The sequence below is a fragment of the Notamacropus eugenii genome, chromosome 7, assembly GCF_028372415.1.
Source record: "Notamacropus eugenii isolate mMacEug1 chromosome 7, mMacEug1.pri_v2, whole genome shotgun sequence".
Lineage (NCBI taxonomy): Eukaryota > Metazoa > Chordata > Mammalia > Diprotodontia > Macropodidae > Notamacropus > Notamacropus eugenii.
The window spans coordinates 104,238,547-104,258,250 of NC_092878.1; the positions used below are offsets into that span (position 1 = coordinate 104,238,547).

Below are 19,704 nucleotides of genomic sequence, written 5' to 3' on the forward strand. Positions count from 1 at the left end.
TGAATTCTGACTTTTGCCTGTGCTTAATTGAAATAATGAGTTTTCACTGGTTAAAATATTTCATTGACCTTCCTTCCACACTGGCCCTCTCTGCTTTTGGAGAGAGTCTGTTTGAGTCCTGTCTATTCTAGGAAATAGGGAAAGGCACCTTTGAATGGGAAACTATTACAAGCAATCAGCCAACCTTTTTTAAGTGCCAACTGTATGCCACCCACTATGTTAAATGCTAGAGATACAAAGGCAGAAATTATTCTGTGTCTTAAAGGAGTTTATATTTTATCATATATTTTTATGAATCATTTTAGGCCTTCTGTGAATGTATGATCTATCTCTGTGTTTTTGAACAGGAAGCATATGTAAACCACCACTGGTACTTTTATTTTTATTTTTATTTCTTGGCCTGGACCCATAATTTCATTGGTGAGTGGAATTCCGAGTATAGAAATTCCTGTTATTATTGCAAATCATTAATTCATTTTTCACTTGGAATCTTAGAAAATTAGCTGGAATATCGTATGATGATCTACTGTGAATAGTTTGGCTATTCTCAGCAGTACAATGATCCATGACAGTTCTGAAGGATTTATGATGAAAGGTGCTGTCAATCTCTAGAGGAAGAACTAATGAAGCCTGAATGCAGATCAAAGATACTTTTTCTTTACTTCCTTTATTTTTCTTGGGGTTTTTTGTCTGTTTTCTTTTGCATGACTACACATGTATAACCTATGTCATATTATTTGACTACTCAATGAGAGGGAGGAGGGAAGAGAAGGAGAGAATTTGGAATCCAAAATTAAAAAGAATACTAAAATTGTTTTTACATGTAATTGGGAAAAAAATAAAATATTAAATTTAAAAAGAAAATTAACTGGGAGGTTAAGAGAACTTTGCCACAATTAATATGTGGTAGAGGCCGGACTTGAATCCAGCCATTTGAGCTACAGAACTCATCCTGTCTCATACACATAGTGAATGAATGCTTTGGCATTGGCTGGGTTTGCCTAAAGATAGATGGAATATAATTAGGCGATCTCAAAAACCTCTCACATTAAAACCCCCATCAACAATTTACAACCAATAATTTATGTCTTTTCATAGATAATTCAATGCTATAGTCTAGAGAGACAGTATGTGGGCCTAACTCTGCATTGTAGCCTTCATTCAGGACCAGAAAAGAAAGGTGAATGAAATATAATTTAATAATAAACAGTCCAAGCTGACAAGAGAATTAAAACAGCCAGGCTTCCTGTGTCGCCATAAGAATACTGACTCTCATATTCTTTTTCATGGATGAGTCACTGCCTGGTAATCAGTCTGGCACTCATGGGGGGCATGTTCTCTCAGTCTTCCAAGTCACCAGAGGACCATTTAGATTACAAAAAGAAGGGGAGTCATCTCTCTGTATCACTATCCTGTAGTCAGATTTGGCTATGGAATAAATCTTTAGAAATAGTGAAGTCAGGGGCAGCTAGGTGGCACAATGGCTAGAGCACTGGCCCTGGTAGTCAGGAGAACCTCAGATACTTGATACTTACTAGCTCTGTGACCCTGGGCAAGTCACTTAACCCCAATTGTCTTGCAAAAAGCAAAAAACACAAATCAAAAATAAACAAAAGAAATAGTTGAGTCAAAAACCATTTATTAAGCACTTACTATGTGTTGGGCACTGCTTAGGACTGGGGTTACAAAGAAAAGCAAAAGATTGTCTCTGCCCCTGAGAGCTTATAGTCTAATGGGAGAGACAATATGCAAAGAGCTGTGTACCAACAAGGTGTAGAGAGGATCAATTGGGGCTCATCAAGAGAGGGAGGGCCCTTGAATTAAGGGGGAATAGCAAAGGCTTCTTGTAGCTGGGACTTGAAGGAAGCCAGGAGAAGCAAAGGAGGAGGGAGAAATTTTCAAGTTTAAGGGACAGCCAATGAAAATGGATGGAGTAGGAAGATGGAGTGTTTTGTTCAAGGAATAGCATGGTGGCCAGCTTCAGTGGAAGACAATATGTGGAGAAAAGTACGATGTAAGAAGACTGGAAAAGCAGAAGAGATCAGGTCATGAAGGGCTTTAAATGCCAAAGAGAGGATTGTATAATTGTTCCTAGAAGGAGCTACTGGAGTTTATGGAATGGGGTGGGGGTTACGTGGTCATAACTGAACTTTAGGAAAATCACTGATAACTGAGTAGAAGATGAATTGGGGCAGCTAGGTGGCACAATTGTTAGAGCCTGGAATCAAGCAGATCTGACTTGAAATCTGGCTTTAGACACTTCAGACGCTGGGCAAGTCACTTAACTGTTCACTTCAATTTCCTCATCTGTAAAATGAGTTAAAGAAGGAAATGGCAAATCACTCCAGTATCTTTGCCAAGAAAACATCAATTGTAATCACAAAGAGTCAGACATGACGGAACAACAACAAAATCGTGGCAATGAGATGGTGAGGAATTAAGAATCACCCTTAGTTATAAGCGTGGATGATTGGGAAGATGATGGTACAAATGGGAAAGTTAAGGAAGAAGAAAAGCTTGAGGAGAACATCTGTTTATTCTGATTGAATACTAATCACATTATAAATAAAGGTCATTCTGTTGTTACCTGGAAACCAAATGAAACAAGAAGACACAGTTTTTGTGTTCTTTGAAATATGTAATGTTGATGGATTTTCCATAGATCTAACTCACATTTATAGAGAGAGTTTAATTTCTTTTCTCTCCCCCACCACCTAATCATTATTTCCTGTAAGGTTATAAATCTTTCTTTCCTCTAAATTAATTTTACTTTTATTTTGTCTAACTCTAATGTATCTTCTTGATAGTTTGTTTGGTATAGTGCTAAATCTGTAAATTAATTTAGGTAGTATCATCATTTTTCTAATCACAGCATGGCTCAAGAATGAGTACTGGATGGCCCCTTTAATTATTTAAGTTATTATTTAGTTCTCAAAAGACTGTTTTATAATTATATTTGTATGTGTCTTGAGTGTAACTTCAGATTGACTCCCAGATACATTATATATTTTGTCATTATCATCCCCTTCTACTATATCCTCTTCGTTTTTGTTATTGCAGTATAGACATGACAACAGTATTGGTGTTTGTTTTGTTTTCTGCTGTTTTCCTGGAGTTATTATCTCCATTAGTTTCTTTGCTGATTATCTGATGCTTTCTAAGTAGGTGTTCAAGTCATCAGCACATGGGGGTGATCTTCTCTTTCCCGGTGTTTATGTCTTTAGTTTCCTTCTCTTGTCTTATTGCTGTCATTACCGTCTTATGTGTCAGATAACCAGGAAAGGTGTGGGGGATCCTTGCTTTGCTTCTATATGTATGACAAAAATTTCTACTCTTTCCTTATTTTTTAGAGGCTTTCTTAAAAGAACTTTAAGCTAAAATACAGGGGTGGATTTCATTTTGAATTATAAATATTAAAAAGTTCTTCAAATTATTTACTGAAGTATTTTTTTTAAACTTTAACTTGGGGTTAAGCAAGAGTTAGTTCTATCTAAAGAAATTTAGACATTTAAGTTACAGAATTTATTGAGTATTGGGAGGGGAACTGGTCTGGGAGTGAAAAGACCCCTGGGTTCAAATGTGACACTGATGTTTATATAAGTCAGGTCATAGGCTTCTAGGATTGTTCATTGAAAGCCAAAAAGGATTTTAAAGGCTCTTGAGATCAACCCCTTCATTTTACTGATGAAAAGCCTGAGCCTCAGAGAGGTTGCATGACTTGCCCAGGTCCCACAGCTGGTAACTAAGGGGAGAGTTTGGAACTATTTCTTCCTACTTCCAAGTCCAGTGCTCTGTGCACTACACCATGTTACTTAATCTCTCTGATCCTCAGTTCTCTCATCTGTAAAATGGAGAAAGCAATACTTGCACTACCTACTTCACAGGGTTATTTTTTTCCTTTTAAATGGTATTTTATTTTTTTCCAATCATACATAAAGACAACTTTTCACATGACTTTTTTATAGAACATTTTGAGTTCCAAATTTTCTCCCTCCCTTTCTCTCCTTCCTAGGACGGTAAGCAATTTGATGCAGGTTATATATGTGCAGTCGTGTAAAACACATTTCCATATTAGTCATGTTTTCACCAGGTAATTATGAGAAGGTTGCCTAGAGGCAGTTGGTGGCACAGTGGGCCTAGAGTGAATAAGACACAAATTCAAAGATGGCCTCAGATATTTACTAGCTCTGAGACTCTTAGCAAGTCATTTAATCTCTTTACCTTAGTTTCCCTCAACTGTAAAGTGGAGGTAATATTAGCACCTACTTTGTAGAGTTGTTGTGAATATCAAATGAGAGGATATTTGTAAAAAGCTCAGCATAGGGCCTGGCACATAGTAGGTACTATATAAATGCTTACTCCTTTACCTCTTTCAGTATTAATAATCATAATAATTAATAATGGTAGCTATCATTTATATAGCATATTAAAGTTTGCCAGTCACTTTACATAGGTTATTTCATTTGACCCTGACAACAACCCTCTGAAGTCGGTCCTTCTTCATTGTACATCTTTACTTAAATCTTCACTTTACAGTTGAGGAAACTGAGACTGGGAGACATTAAGGTAGCACAGTAAATAGAGCCCTGAGCCAGGGTCAGGAAGAGGAGGTCAGATCTAGCCTCCACTACTGCCTGGCTGTGTGACTTTGGGCATGTCACATATCCTGTTTGCCTCAAGTTTCCTTAACTGTAAAATGAGGATAATAATGGTGCCTGCCTTCCATGGTTGTTGGGAGGATCAAATGAGATAATATTTGTACAACCTTTAATAGTAGGCACTTAGTAAATGCTTATTTTTTTCTTTCCTTTATGACTTTCCTTGGGTTACAACAGCTAGTAAGGGTCTGAGGTAGGCTTTGATCTTCCATCTTCCTGACTCCAAGTCTAGGACTCTTTCCTCCATGCCTTCTTGGTATAATAAAGGTCAAAGGTCTGAAATGGGATTTGAACTCAAATCTTCTGACTCCTGAGCCAATACACTTTCCATTGTACCATGCTGCCTCCTTGCTTTGGGAGTATGGAGGAGGGATATCTTGCTATTGGTCAGGGATGACTGAGGGAGGAATCATGTCATGATGCTTTGGATCATGATGATCCTGCCCACATTACCATCAAGTAGATTGAGAGAATAGTTCCTCAACAATACATTCTCTTCCCTGTGGCAGATTGTTTCCAAGTTGAAAGAAGAAATCATTCTCATAGAAAAAGAACGCAATGACCTTCAGCTACACATAGCAAGGACAGATTGGTGGTGTGAGAATCTCGGCATGTGGAAAGCCTTCATCAACAGTGGGGAGGTAAGGGGAAGCTACTTTTTATTTTTTAAATATTAAAATTATTATTAAATTTAAAATTTTGATTTAGGGGAAGAGGTTTGTTTTCTTAAACCATCCTTGTTATTTTGAAGGATTGTTAGCATTTGAGAAAGATATAAATCTTCAAGTTCACTCTGTTCTTCCATATTCTATCTGTTTTGCTCATTCTTTTTTCTCGTATAAACCCTGAGTTGGTCATTGGAGAAGCTACAGGGCACTGATCTGGCCTTCACCTCACAGGAGAGGCCAGCGGGTTGGAATCCATCACCAGTCTTAGCAGGAGTCTACCCATTAACGTCCTTGAAAACATCAATTTGTTTTCCTGTCCTCATTAAAGATTGAAATATGATGGAGTGAGTCACTTGGAGCCACAAGAGGGAAAAGAGAAGAGATCATAGAATGAAATAGAAAGAGGCCTCTTGGTTGTGTGTAATGTGTTAGTGTTTCAGGGCGAAGGCGCAAAAATCAAAAAATGCTCTCTGGTTTTTCTGTCCTTCCTTGTGGTGAAACAAGACAAAGTCTTTAGATTTCTTGTCTCTACGTCTGGGCCTGAAATCTGATGAGAGAGAGAGAGAGAGAGAGAGAGAGACAGAGAGAGAGAGAGAGAGAGAGAGACAGAGAGAGAGAGAGACAGAGAGAGAGAGAGAGAGACAGAGAGAGAGAGAGAGAGAGAGAGAGACAGAGAGAGACAGAGAGAGACAGAGAGAGACAGAGATTGAGAGAGAGAGACAGAGAGACAGAGAGAGAGTTTGTATGCATGTTTTAAATCTATTACTTTTCTCTGGTGAAATAGGAAAAGCAGACTGGGGAATGTGTGGTATCTTTTCTCTCCATTAACACTCTGTTCACTTTTTCTAGGTCCTTGTGCAGATTCTCCTTCCCATCTGTTCAGCTATTCATCAATACACAGAGAGACAGGGTTTTGTTTCAGGGAAAGTCAACCCTGGTTGTACACCACCCTTGTTACTTATCACAGGGCTGGTCATTCTGATGGCTGCCAGTATCTTGTGATTTGAAGTGGGCTTTAAGTTTCTGTCTGCCCTAGTTAATGGCAGACAGGGGTCTGCTACCCTCCCTTTACCTGACCTGAAAACCCCACCATTCGAGCTATGAATCAGGGTTAGATAACAAAGGAAAGACATAGTCTCCAGAAGTCTACCCTAGAAATACATGTGTGTCAGCTGGGTGTTGGAGCCATGTCCCTGGCTTTACTGTCTTACATTAGAAAATTTAAATAATAAAGCAGACTACTTTATCTGATTACCTCTTTAACCTTTTGGAGAAAACCAAGGGAAACCTGAAGTTACCATAGATTCAGACATCTCAAGTTGGAAGGAACCTAAGAGACCATGTATTCCAGCTCCTTTATTCTACCAAGGAGGAAACTGAAACCCAGGGAGATTAATCTACTTTCCCAAAGTCATATAGGTAACAAATGCTGGGGATGGGATTTGAATCTGCTAGTGATCCTTCCACAGCACGACGAGATAGGACACAGTGGAGTTCTTTCAGAAGGACCAGGGGATTCAGAAAACCTTTGCATTTTGTGGTGGAAACCTCTTGACCTTGCTTGGCCAGGAAGATCAGACTTATGGGATGCTAAAACAGGAGTTCACCATGAGTGTGTGTGTGTGTGTGTTGGTGGAGAATAATAACTAGGTATTAGACATGAGCCTTACAGCCATCCTCTACAGTAGGTAGGGCATATTTTCCTCCTGTTTTACAGATGAGGAAGTAATGATAGATGTACTACCTGGGGTTTAGGTAGTGTCTTAAGGCTTATCCTCACAACAATCTGGTAAGGTTTAATACTAAGAGGAGTTATTCTCCCCATCTTACAGATGAAGGAATTGAGGTTCAGAGAGATTAAGGATCTGCCCAAGAACACGCAGCTGTTAGATCCTATCATCCGTTGGATCTGGGATTCTTTATACTACACCCCAAACATTTTCTCCTACCTCACTCCCTTGTCATCTTATTGAAATAAATTTCATATGCATTATATAATGAATAAAGAGCTAGCCTTCAAACTGGAGAGCTAAATTAAGTACATATAATTACAAAGGAAACCGATTGTATTGAAATATAGTTATAAAAATATTAGAAACAGTTCTAATAGTATAAGTTACAGAGAATATGCTGACCTACAGTGGTAGAGGGCATTTTCTCATCTGGGAGATCCCTCCTACATCACTGAAATCTCAGAGCCAGTCCTCTCCCTTTCCCAATATTGACACCTGGCAGATATTCATAAAATGCATTTTTTTTCTATTTTTTTTTGCGAACTGGACAATTCTTGCAACTTGTAAGGGAACGTGGTTAGCAGTTGTCTCATTGAACACCTCTAGGGACTAAGAACAAAGGTCATTTGCCTATGAATCCATGACCAAGTCATTTGACAACTCATTAGGGATGGAATTCAACCAAACATTTTGTCCCATTCCCATACTCAACATTATTTAGACTATTGTGTCACATATGTTTCATTATCATACATGTAATACAGGGCATGTTGGTCCAATATGCAGATGGGACATTTATGGAAATGAGCTATCGATTCTGGGCTGGAAAGCAGACCAGCTAATGAAAAAATGATTTCATGAGACTGGAAGTCAGATGTTTTTGACTCATGAAGTCAAATGAGTGAGGCCCTTGACAACCCAGTTTGACATACATGCAAATAAAACTAATGATTTTACTGTCCTTTTTTTTAAAATAACTATCCAAAGAGAAGTCATTTACATTTGATTTACAGTTTCATTTTCTTCAAGGTTTTAGAAGAAAATGGTGAGCAAATGCCCTGCTACTTTGTCATGGTCAGCTTGCAAGAAGTCGGAGGGGGTGAAACAAAGCACTGGACAGTTCCCAGGAGGCTCAGTGAGTTTCAGAATTTGCACCGGAAGCTCAGCGAGGTATGGATTCTTGGGACACTTTGAGTCCTGGAATGGTAGAGAGGGGGAAAAAGCCCCCTGATAGCGTCCAGTCCAACCCTTTCACGTTACAGGGGAGGAAACTGAGACTGAGAGAAATTAACCTTTCTTCTTTCATTAAATGCCCTGGAATGATGATGTTTTCACCATGACATTTAGGAAATTTGGTATTGAAAGGAAAGCTTCTGAAAATTAGGTAATTTAGGGACTTTGAGACCGCATGGGTGTTCTCCATTTTCAAAACTAAACTACATGGGACCTCTTTTTAGCTTGAAAGTTTGCAAGGACAAAAAGCCCTTTCATTTTCCTCAGGAACACATATAACAATAATAGTAATATTGCTAGTAACTGGCGTTTGTTATAGTGCCTTGCAATTTGTGAAATACTTTGCAATTATTATCTTACTTCATCTTTGCACCTACCCTGGGAGACAGGTGTTCTTATTTTACAGATGAGGAAACTGAGGCACATAGAGGTTAAGTGACCTGTCCCACTCCCACAGCTAGGAAGTGTCGGAGGCCAGATCTGAACTCTGGCAGACGAGTCCTTCTGACTCCAGGCCCAGCACTCTGTTCACTGTGCCTCTTAATCCAGGGTCTTATGACCCTATTAAACCATTCTTCTACCATCTCTTCAGTTGCAATCTCTCCTACTTTGGGTGAAGCCCTAAACACACGTCAGGAAGACTCATCTTCTTGAGTTCAAATCTGCCCTCAGACAGTTATTAGCTGTGTGATCCTAGGCAAGTCACTTCACCTTGTTTGCCTCAGTTTCCTCATCTGTAAAATGAGTCAGAGAAGCAAATGGTGAACCACGCCACTATCTTTGCCAAGAAAACCCTAAATGCATTTAGACCTCTGCAGGAATAGTTATAATAATAACTCACATATAAATAATGCTTTAAGTTTATAAAGCCTTTATACAACTTTCTCTTGACAACCACTCTGTAAGACATGTGATTTTTGTTTAGCTGTGTCCAACTCTACCTGACATCTTGGACTTTGTCCACTGTGTTTTCTCTTAAAGATACTAGACTGGTTTACCATTTCCTTTTCCAATGTGTTCCTATTTTATAAACTAGGAAGTGAGGAAATAGGGGTTAAGTGACTTGGCTAGGGTCACACAGCTAGTATGTGTCTGTGGCTGGATTTGAACTCAGATCTTCCTGACTCCAGGCCAGATGCTCTATCCACTGCACCACCTAACTGCCCCACATCTTCCTTGCTTTCCATCAAATGAAAATGATCTCTCCACTCAAACTCTGGCAGAGAACTTTGATTCTCTCCTTTTCTCTTGTTATTGTTGACCTTAACTCATATCTCCTTGAGGTCAGGGATTATCTTACGTTTCCTCTTTTTGTCTTTAGAACAGAGGAACCCACAGTGCCGTGCACATCATGGATGCTTACTTCACGTTTGTTCTGTTGCATTTAATTGAATTGAAAATAAATTATATCTGTTCATCGTCTTTTAGAGTCTGTTGTTCTGTCATAGGAGGAAATGAAACTGGTCTGGCAGAAGTCCCTATTTATATAAACCCAAACTGACAGCCATGGAAATCCTGTTTTCTTTGGCATGGCTGCAAAGGGATTGATTTTTCTCATCCTGTCTCGCCAGTTACTGCTGCTACCCTGACCAGCCTGACCTGTGCAGTTTGTCCTCCCCGCTTTTCGAAGATAAGCAAATTTCAATTCGAAAAGCATTTAAATGCCAACTGTGTCCCCAGACACTGTGACATGCACTGGGGGTGCAGAGGCACAAATGAAGCAGTCTCTGCTTCCAGAGCTTACATTCTACCTGGGGCAGGTGAGGGTGGGGAACACAAAATGTACCCAGATAAGCAACTATAAAATGTAGGCAAACTACAACTCTGTAAATTCAGAGTAATTTGGGGGTTGAGGGGACACATTGAAGGGAGTTTGGGAATCTAAGATGAAGCAGAGATGGGAGTCCCCTCCCAGACTAGGTGGGGGATGAAAGACCCCACATTGTTTTTATGGGATATTAAGAAGATCCTTTCGGTTGTAATGTTGAGCACATGAGACCCCTTTCTGACATGCGGGACTCTTAATTCTTCATCTTTTTCTGAAGAGCAATGGCTTATGGGTCTGCAGTATCATCTGTAACTTCTTTCATTAACTGTCCTCAGGATGACTTTCCCATGTTTGAGTCATAATGATGATGGATAAAGAGCTGACTTGGAAATGGGAAGACTTGGATTCTGACTCATTCTGACTGTGTGACTATGGACAGGTCGTTTAACTTCTCTGTAGTTTGGACAGCTTCTTTCTAGAGACAATATGGATCTTCTTTGGTAGAGAGTTTCCTCATCTGGGAGTTCTGCCAACCCCTTCATTTTACAAATGAGGAAAGCCTAAGGAGTTTAAGTGACTCAGCCAAGGTCATGCACACAGTAAATTTCAGAGATGAGACTTGAACCTGGGTTTTCTGACTCAAAAGCAAGGATGCTCAGGTGTATTTGATACCTAAATCATCAAAGAAAGCATCTTGTTTTTTGTAGATTTCTCTTTAACAACCTTGCATTTCATTTTGACAAATTCAAAATAGTTTTTTTAAAATAACAATAGCTGTCATTTTTATAGAGCTTTAAAGTTTTGCAAAGTGTCTGGCACATTATCCCATTTGTTCCTTACAAATAATGCCAATAGTATTCCCATTTTACAGATGAAGAAACAGTTTCTAGAGAGTTAAGTGACTTGCCCAGGGTTACATAGTTAGCAAGTGTCTAAGGTGGGATTTGAACTCAGATCTTTCTGACTCCAAGTCCAGTTCTTAATCCACTACACCACCCAGCTGTTTTACTATTTAAGTGCTGGAATATTTTTCTTTTTTTTTTTTACAAAATGAACATTCAGGTGGGCTTCTCCAGTAGCTGGTCTAAATATCCAGATTCTACACAGGTACCTCATCATGGTGTTTAGGTGAAGGCTGTTCCAGCAGAGTGTAAGCTGTGACAGTTTCTACCAATCTGGAAATGCTTATTATGAACCCAATATTTTTGTCCAAAGTCTGTCCTTACTTAGTCTCGGAGTCTTATGCTATAAAGTTGACTGCCAACCACTGAATATTTTAACCAGCACCAAATCATCTACTGAAGTGTGAAAGGGTTACTGTGTCAATGTTTGTGTCAGCCAATCAGTCACCAAGTAGTCATGAAGCTGGGCCAAGCACTCTTATTATAAGAAGGGTTCATACCAATAAAACTAAGGAAGCTGCAAGTATTGGAAATGAGTGACCTGGTCATGAACTCTGGCTTCTAAACTTTGAGAATTTCAGCTTTCCTCCCTGCCTTGGCTGCTTTACAAAAGTGCCTTGATAGCTTTATTCGTAATTGATATTGATTGTCCATGTCCATTGGCCTTGGAGTCGGGAAACTGCCTCTCCGGTTTTCTTCCAGTTGTTGCCTAAGTACTCAAATCATGAATAGGCAGAAATGAAAGAATGGTTCTTAAGTACAAGAAAAGTGGATATGAATTATAGGCATGGGATAATGGAAGACAAAGGCATTCAGATGTGAATTGGGAATCTCTTGAAGCTAGGGCTGGGATTTGGGGAAATTCTGTAGAGAAGCAGCAATTCAGCATCAGTCACGGTCCTAATATAACCGTTCCTGCTCAGACCCTCCTCAGTCTCTAGTCTGACCTTTCTCCAGTTCCTTTTTCTTACCATTATCCAAGTGCTTTGAATGAATCACAAGTCTTATCCTGCTATTTCTCTCCAAAAAAACCTTCTAGTGACTTCTTGTTACCTACTGAATAAAGGATGACGTCCTGAGTTTGGCATTCAGTGCTCTTCACCAACCTGTCTTTGCAGCTTTATCACATACTACTTCTCTTGAGGTCCTTTGTGGTCTAGCCAAAAGAGAAAACCCTCCATGCTTTGGTCTTGCCTTACCTCCATGCCTCTGTTTAGGCGTGGAGTTCCTGAAGCCCAGAGTAGACGCCTTACCATCTTGATCTCTTAATAATGGAATAATATATATTATATATATAAAATATATTATGCTATATATTATGTAGTATATAGTATAGTATGTTATACTGTATTATATATTATATATGTCAACATAATATACTTTGTGTGTATATATTTGTATTTATAATGATATATAATATGTATTTTGATATATATTTGATATATAATATATATTTGTATATATAATGTACTTTTTATACATAAAATATATAATTGTTTTATAAATGTTAACATTTATATAGGGCTGTGCTAAGCACTTTACAAATATTATCTCACTTGATTCTTACAATGACCCTGGGAGGTAGGTGCTATTATTACCCTCATTTTATAGATGAGGAGACTGAGTTGGACAGAGGTGTTAAGTGCCTTGCCCAGGATCCCAAAGCTAGTAAAGAGTCTGAGGCTGGACTCAGGTCTTCCTTAACTCTAGGCTCAACACTCTTTGCACTATGGCTCCACCTAGCTACTTCAAGTCTGACCTTTCCTTCCAGGTCCAATGCAAGTGTTACCATATTTCTGAAGCTTTCTTTGACAACCCCTTCCTCTTTCTCTTTATTCCCCATGCACTCGGTAAAAGTGAGACCTCCCTCCTCAAATTTCTCCCAGGAGCTTGCCCAGCCTCTTTCTTTTTTTTAGTTGTCTGCTCTCCCTTATGTCAGTTACTTGTGCACATCGAGGTCTTTCTCCCCAGTAGATACTCCACTCCTTGAGGGAAGGGGCTTTTTTGTTTGTTTGTTTGTGTTGATCCCCAGCACCTAATATAGTGCTTTACACAAATTAGGTGTTTTAATAATCTTTTTTTATTTAATGTTTTATTCTCCTTTCAAATGTAAGAACAATTTTAACATTCTTTTTTTCAAATTTTGAGTTCCAAATTCTACCTCCCTTCCTTTCCCTCACAGTGAGAAGGCAAGCAATTTCACATAGGTTATACATGCGTAGTCATGCAAAATGCATTTCCACGTAAGTCATGCTGTGAAGGAAAACACAGACCAAAAACGTTCCCCAAAATAAAGACAAAAAATATCGATCTGCAAATAATCATTTGTTAAATCGAATTGCTTGGAAAAGGATAAGAAAGAGAGTAATTATTACCAAGTAATAAGAGAGTAAGTATTACCAAGTAACAAGAGAGTAAGTATTACCAAGTAAAAGGATTGATGACTGCTTTAGTGCAAATATGGGCCAGGAAATGCAATGGATTTGGGAAAAATTGAGAAAATGTAAAAAAAATAGATTAATCGAAGACATAAAAGAAAAAAATAGATCTTTTTTTCTATGCCTCCCCTGTTGTTTTATATGAACACTAAACCTCTAGCCAGGTGAGCTTCTCGTCTTTCTCCTGTTCTCAGTTTTTGAAACTTCCCACAAGCTACTGACAGGAAGCACCTTTTTGAATCCCTAGTGACTTCCATCTTTGTTCTGGATCCCACTGTGTCATTTCTCTAAATTACCAGCATGATGCTGAACCCCCACTGCCTCTGAATCTTCCATAGTTCCATAGTTCCACTTTTGTGCTAAATCAGTTGACTCTTGCACATCTAGAATTCTCCTCTCTCTGTCTGTAAGGGTCAGTACCAGTTTTCATTTTACGCCCAGCTAAAGGATCCATACCCACCTTGTTTGCATGATTCCTTGCTATTTCATATCCAGCCCTGTTATGCCAAGATGGTGGTCTTTGTAACTTCCCATGTGAAAGGATCAAAACAGGAAGAAAGAGCTGGAACCAGCTAAAAGGTTTACCTTTCATAATAGATGGATAGAAAGATGGATAGATAGATAGATGGATAGATGGATGGATAGATAGATAGAACATATAGTCTATAGGATATGAGATGAAAGGTTATTATACATTATCTATGTGGCACATATCATATGTAACCATAGAATACATAGCATCATATGTAATCATATAAATGACAGGTTTCAGTATAGAAAAGATAATGGAAGACCATGTATAATATATTATCTCTGTGTCATATATCAATATAATCATATATAGAACATATAATTATTGTGATTATGTTTATATATATACATATATACATATATGTGTATATATGTGTGTGTGGAGGGAGAGGGAGAAAATCAGTTGAATTGTAAGATAGACTCAGCCCTTGCATAGAAGAGGTGTTTGGATTTTGGCGGGGCTTTTTGGAGGGGGGCTGAGTGAGGAAGGGAGAGGCTAAAGTGGAGGCAGCTAAAACTCACATCCCTTTCTCTGACTGAGAAACCTGCAGCCAAAGCCTTTTTGGATTTGGGGCCAGTGAAAGAGCTGGGTTCTGAGTAGCCCTTTGTTTTCCATCAGCTCTCTTAACAGACTGCCTACTGACTGCTGAGGAGCTGTAAATAGACTCCTTTTTTAATAAAGTATCTTCAGACCCTTATGAAGCTGACCCAGTTTTCTAGAGTAAGCATGTTATGCAGCTGTGCAGGATAAATGAATCTTTTTTGCCAGCTTAGCTCCTCTGTCCCCAAGCTTTCAGACAGTGCTAAGGAAGAGCCTTGTTTCTTACCCATTGAGCGTTGTATTCTACAGGAACTCAGACTAAATTGACTTTGTTGGATCCCTGAGTCTCTGCTCTGAACAAGACCTATATGGGGAAAATATTTAGTTTGTTCTAAGATCATAAATTTTTGTTAAAATACATTTTCTTTTTTTAAAAAGAAATTGTTGATTGCTTTTACTTTTCCTTCACTTTTATTTCCCAATATCACTCTTCCCTCCTTTCCCATCTAGAGAAAGATCCTTTACAACAAAGAAGAGAAAGAGAGAAGAAAAGCAGTTGAGAAAAACTAAAAGAGGTGCATCCTTATGTCTCTTCATTGGGGCAAAGCAGGGCAGGCTGGTAAATGCTTAACAACCAGCTGTCCCAAAACTTGGCATTGTTAGCATTTTATGCATCATTTTCTTGTTGTACAGGCATTTCAGTCATGTCCAACTCTTCATGACCCTATTTGGGGTTTTCTTGACAAAGATATTGGAATGGTTTGTCATTTCCTTCTCCAGATCATTTCACAGATGAGGAAACTGAGGGAAATGGGTTAAGTAATTTATCCAAGGTCACATTTGAGCTCAGATTGATTTCAGGCCCCGCATTGTATCCACTGCACCATCACTTCCTTACATCTAGACAATCAGGGCAACCCTGATTTTTGTTTGCCAGTGCTTGCCAGCGCTCAAGATGTAAATGCTCCCACTGAAAACTTAACACTCAGCTGTCTAGTTGGAGCTGGCTTCTGCCCATGCATGGGGCCAAATTTAATTGATTATAATTACACAAAGGGCTGTTTTGATTCCGATGACGGTGATTTTTTACGTTTACATTATTGTAGTCCTTGTATATTCTAGCTCTGCTTACCTTACTTTTCATCATTTCATGTAAGTCTTTCATGATCTTTGTATTGATCATCTTCATTGTCTCTTATAGACCAATAATATTCCATTAAATTCATGTGCCATAACTAGTCTGTTTCAAGTTCTTTGAATTGATGAATGAATGAAAAACTATGTATTAAGTACCTGCCATTGTGCAGAATAATGTGTTAAGCACCAGCTTTACAAATAGAAAAGTAAGAAAGTCCCTACTCCTGAGAAACTTATTTTCTGAAAGGGGGGGACAAAAATTTTAGCTTCAAATTAGATGAGAAGACCCCACGGTTCTTAAAGTACAGCAGATACTAAAGCATCTCCTTTGATATTATTCCTACTGATAAAACTATGTCAGTTTTTGTTGTTGAAACACGTGACAGTGCTGAGGATTCTGGTGTCAAGAACTTTTGGGGGGGCTTGAGGGGATGTGGAGTTTCAGCAGGTGTGACTGCTGAGGAAGCAGGGACTGCAGCACCTACAAAGGGAGTTGCCAAGTTATGTGTCTACAAGCGTTGCTTCCCTGGAGGATGGTTAAGAGGACCAGGCTTTAAGCAGGATTGGTGATCTGGGAGATGTTGTTATTCCCAAGGTTCTTGGGTTTAGGATCTTGGATGCCTCTATCCTGGTCTGGTTTGACTTGCTCGGCACGTCTTCACCTGGCTGTCCCTCAAGGTATCTTGCTGCTTCGGCTAGGCTGGCTTGCCTACCTTGTGGATAGTTCTTACAAAAAAATGTGGCTATGAATATTTTGATTTATATTGGACCTTTCTCTCTGTCTTTGACCTCCTTAAGTATATGCCTGGGTGTGGGATCATTAGATGAAAAGGTATGGACATAAAATGCATTTTCAAAGGAATAAAATCTTCATTTTCTTTCCTCTCCTACAGTGTTTCCCTTCACTAAAAAAAGCCCAGTTGCCTTCTCTAAGCAAGTTACCCTTCAAATCTGTGGATCATAAATTTATGGAAAAGTCCAAGAATCAGTTAAATACATTTTTACAGGTAAGAAAGCTAAACATCTATTGGCTCTAGAGAAAGCATGCATTCTTCTGATTCCTAGCTTTCTTAAATCAAGAACCCAGTAATTTGTTCCCTGTTCTCAGTTGTCCTATTAAAATAGTAAAGATATCTTTGGTCTGTACCTTGATCAAAAATCCCACTTTTAAAAAACCTTGACCCAAATTCTGTCCCTTGTGTGAGCTTCCAGCAGTCTCCATTTATATTACCCTTAGCTGGATCAACTCCTTTTGGAGGGCTGTGTAACTCAATGTGCCCAGCTGTCCAAGCCTTAGGAAGGACTCACTGTCACTACTCATGGAGGGATGGAATTTTGCCAGGGGAAATACAGTTGCCTTTTTCTCCATGCAGTAGCACAACGATATATTGGGATGCCTGCATTTAATAATGTGCTTTAACAAATCATTGATAATTACCATGTTGAAATGTTTTCATTGATTAGAAATATTAAGCATGGAAAAATTGGATGAGTGGAAGTGCTTCAGAGAATGATAATGATGATACTTTTATAGACCCATGGATATTTATCCCAATGGTTATTGTTAAGCTGTTTTTCAGTCATGTCCGACTCTTTGTGATGCCCATCTGGGATTTTCCTGGCAAGGAAACTGGAATGGTTTGCCATTTGCTTCTCCAGCCCATTTTAGAGGAGGAAACTGAGGCAAACAAGGTTAAGTGAATTGCCCAGGGTCATAAAGCCTGTGTCTGAGGCTGGATTTGAACTCAGCAAGATGAGTCTTCCCCACTCCAGATCCAGTGCTCTATCCAGCCCCTGTAAAGATTCTGCTAATTTTTTTAGTAGTAATTTTTATACAATCTAAAGTTGTCACAAAGTGCAATTACATATATTTTATTCAGGGGATGAAATAATTACACTCAGAGTGTGAGTCCTGGATTTGGAGTCTTTCAGTCTGGGACCAAATCCTAATAATTCTCTGTGAAAAGGGACAATTGATATAACGTCTCTGGGACCTCAGTGTCTTCTTCTGTAAAATTAGAGGCTTTTAATAGATGAATTCTGGGATCCCTTCCAGTTCCAAATGATAATGTCAGAGATCTAGGTTTGGAACAAACCTTAGAACTCATTGAGTCCAGTTCCCTTATTTTATGGGGAAGAAAACTGAGGCAAACAAAAGCTATGTGACTTGTTTAGGATTACACAGGTACTAAGTGTATGAGACACAATTTAAATTCAGCACCTTATAAAATGGCTCTGGGGTCAGAAGACCAGGGTTCATATCTTGCTTCTCTTGCTTATTTCCTGTGTGACCTTGACCAAACTAGATAGCCTCCCTGGGTCTTAGTTTCCTCATTTATAAAATGAGGAGGTTGGACCAGGTGGCTTCAGCTCTGTGATCTTACAATTTTTAGTATCCATTGTATCACACTACAGGCCAAATACATGAATTGTTGGGACATAGAACATTTTGGAAGCTAGAGAATAGCTAGCTGGAATAGTAGTTGTTGATTACAGGGGTAGAAAAAAAGGATGTTTTGGTGTCAGGCCAAGATTCAAGTCTCTGGCCAGCTGTGTGACCTTGGGAAGAGACATTTTACTTCTTTAACGTCTAGTTTTTCTTTAAATTGAGGAGATTGGACTAGATCCTTCTGGAATTCTATGATATGTAAGAGCTCAGACATGAATAGATTATAGACCCATGAAATGTCAGAACTGGAAGAAACCTTTGGGATCACCTAACCCAATCTCATTTTACAGATGAAGAAAGAGGCCCAGAATAGATAAATGATTTACCTGCATTCACATAGCTAAATAGTGGCAGGGACTGGCATTTAGAACTCAGAACTCTTAACTTCTGATTCAGTGCTCTTTTTGTCTATGTCAATCTAGATTTTTAAACCTTAAACTTTAAATAGGGTAGCTAGGTTGCACAGTGGATAGAGCCTGGAGTCAAGAAGACCTGGGTTGAAATCTGACCTCAGACACTTAGTAGCTGTGTGACCCTGGGCAAGTCACTTAACCCTGTTTGCTTCAGTTTCCTTATCTGTAAAATGAGCTGGAGAAGGAAATAGCGAATCACTTTGTTATCTTTGCTAAGAAAACCTGAAATGGGGTTGTGGAGAATCAGACACAACCGAAAAGACTGAACAATAACAACAAATTTTGAATATTACCATTTTGTTGCTGTTTTAAAACATCTTAGAAGTATTAAACATATTTGCATGATTGTACATTCATAACCTGTATCAATTTCCTTACAGTCTCAAGGAGGGGAGAGGGAAGGAAGAGAGGGAAAGAATTTCGGACTCAAAATTTAAACAAAGATGAATGTTAAAAATTGTACATGTAACTGAGAAAATATAATAATAGAACCTAGACCTATTTAGGTAGAGTACATGGCTAAATCAGTTAGGCAGATTTAAGGTCTAATCTTTTTAAAGTGTGTGCTATTGAGATACTTGAGATTTTAGGCCTCAGTGTTTAGCTATGAATTCCTCAATTCCTTTTCTGTAGTTCTTGTCTCTGCTACCGAGGGTTCCCCTCACTGTATGTTTTCTATTGCAGGGCAGAGAACCCTGCCTTCTCTTTATGCTTTATCCACTTGTCTATTGTTTTTATATCTTACTGAAAAATTCAGATGGATGTTAAAGTAGTGTTGAGTGCTTAGCTGAAATATGCAAGCCCATAATGAGAGCAGTAGCTGGGTTATCAAATGAAATGTAAAGCATTTAACAGAATGCCTAGAACATAGTAGGCACTTAACAAATGCATATTCATTTTCCTTCTTATAAAGTACTGGAAAGTTTGCAGAGCACCTTCCATGCATGATACCATTTGATCCTCACAACAGTCTTGTGATGTAGGTACTAGAGTTATTATCTCCATTTTGTAGAGGTAGAAATTGAGGCTCCAAGAGATGAAGTATCTTTTTCAATGGTCACTTGGTAAGTGCTCAAGAGAGGATTTGAGCCCCAGTCTTTGACTCCAGAGTTGATTATTCCAGGCTCCTTCTCTGTGAAAAGACATTTATGTAGCCCTTTAAGGTTTGTAATAATTTGTTTGATTTTCCCAATGATCCTTCAAGATAAACCTTATTTTGTAGATGAGGTAACT

The 19,704-nt window shown here is 38.7% G+C and overlaps 1 protein-coding gene across 2 annotated transcripts in view; it reads left to right on the plus strand.

Annotated features, from left to right (window-relative positions):
- The window catches only part of SNX25 (sorting nexin 25), a 247,905-nt gene that overhangs the window by 198,664 nt on the left and 29,537 nt on the right, over positions 1–19,704 (plus strand). For both annotated transcript variants that reach the window (XM_072624146.1, XM_072624147.1), the window contains 3 exons: positions 5,168–5,299; positions 8,089–8,229; positions 16,503–16,616. In XM_072624146.1, coding sequence (XP_072480247.1) covers positions 5,168–5,299; positions 8,089–8,229; positions 16,503–16,616 — 387 coding nt within the window. The remainder of the gene's footprint in view (positions 1–5,167; positions 5,300–8,088; positions 8,230–16,502; positions 16,617–19,704) is intronic.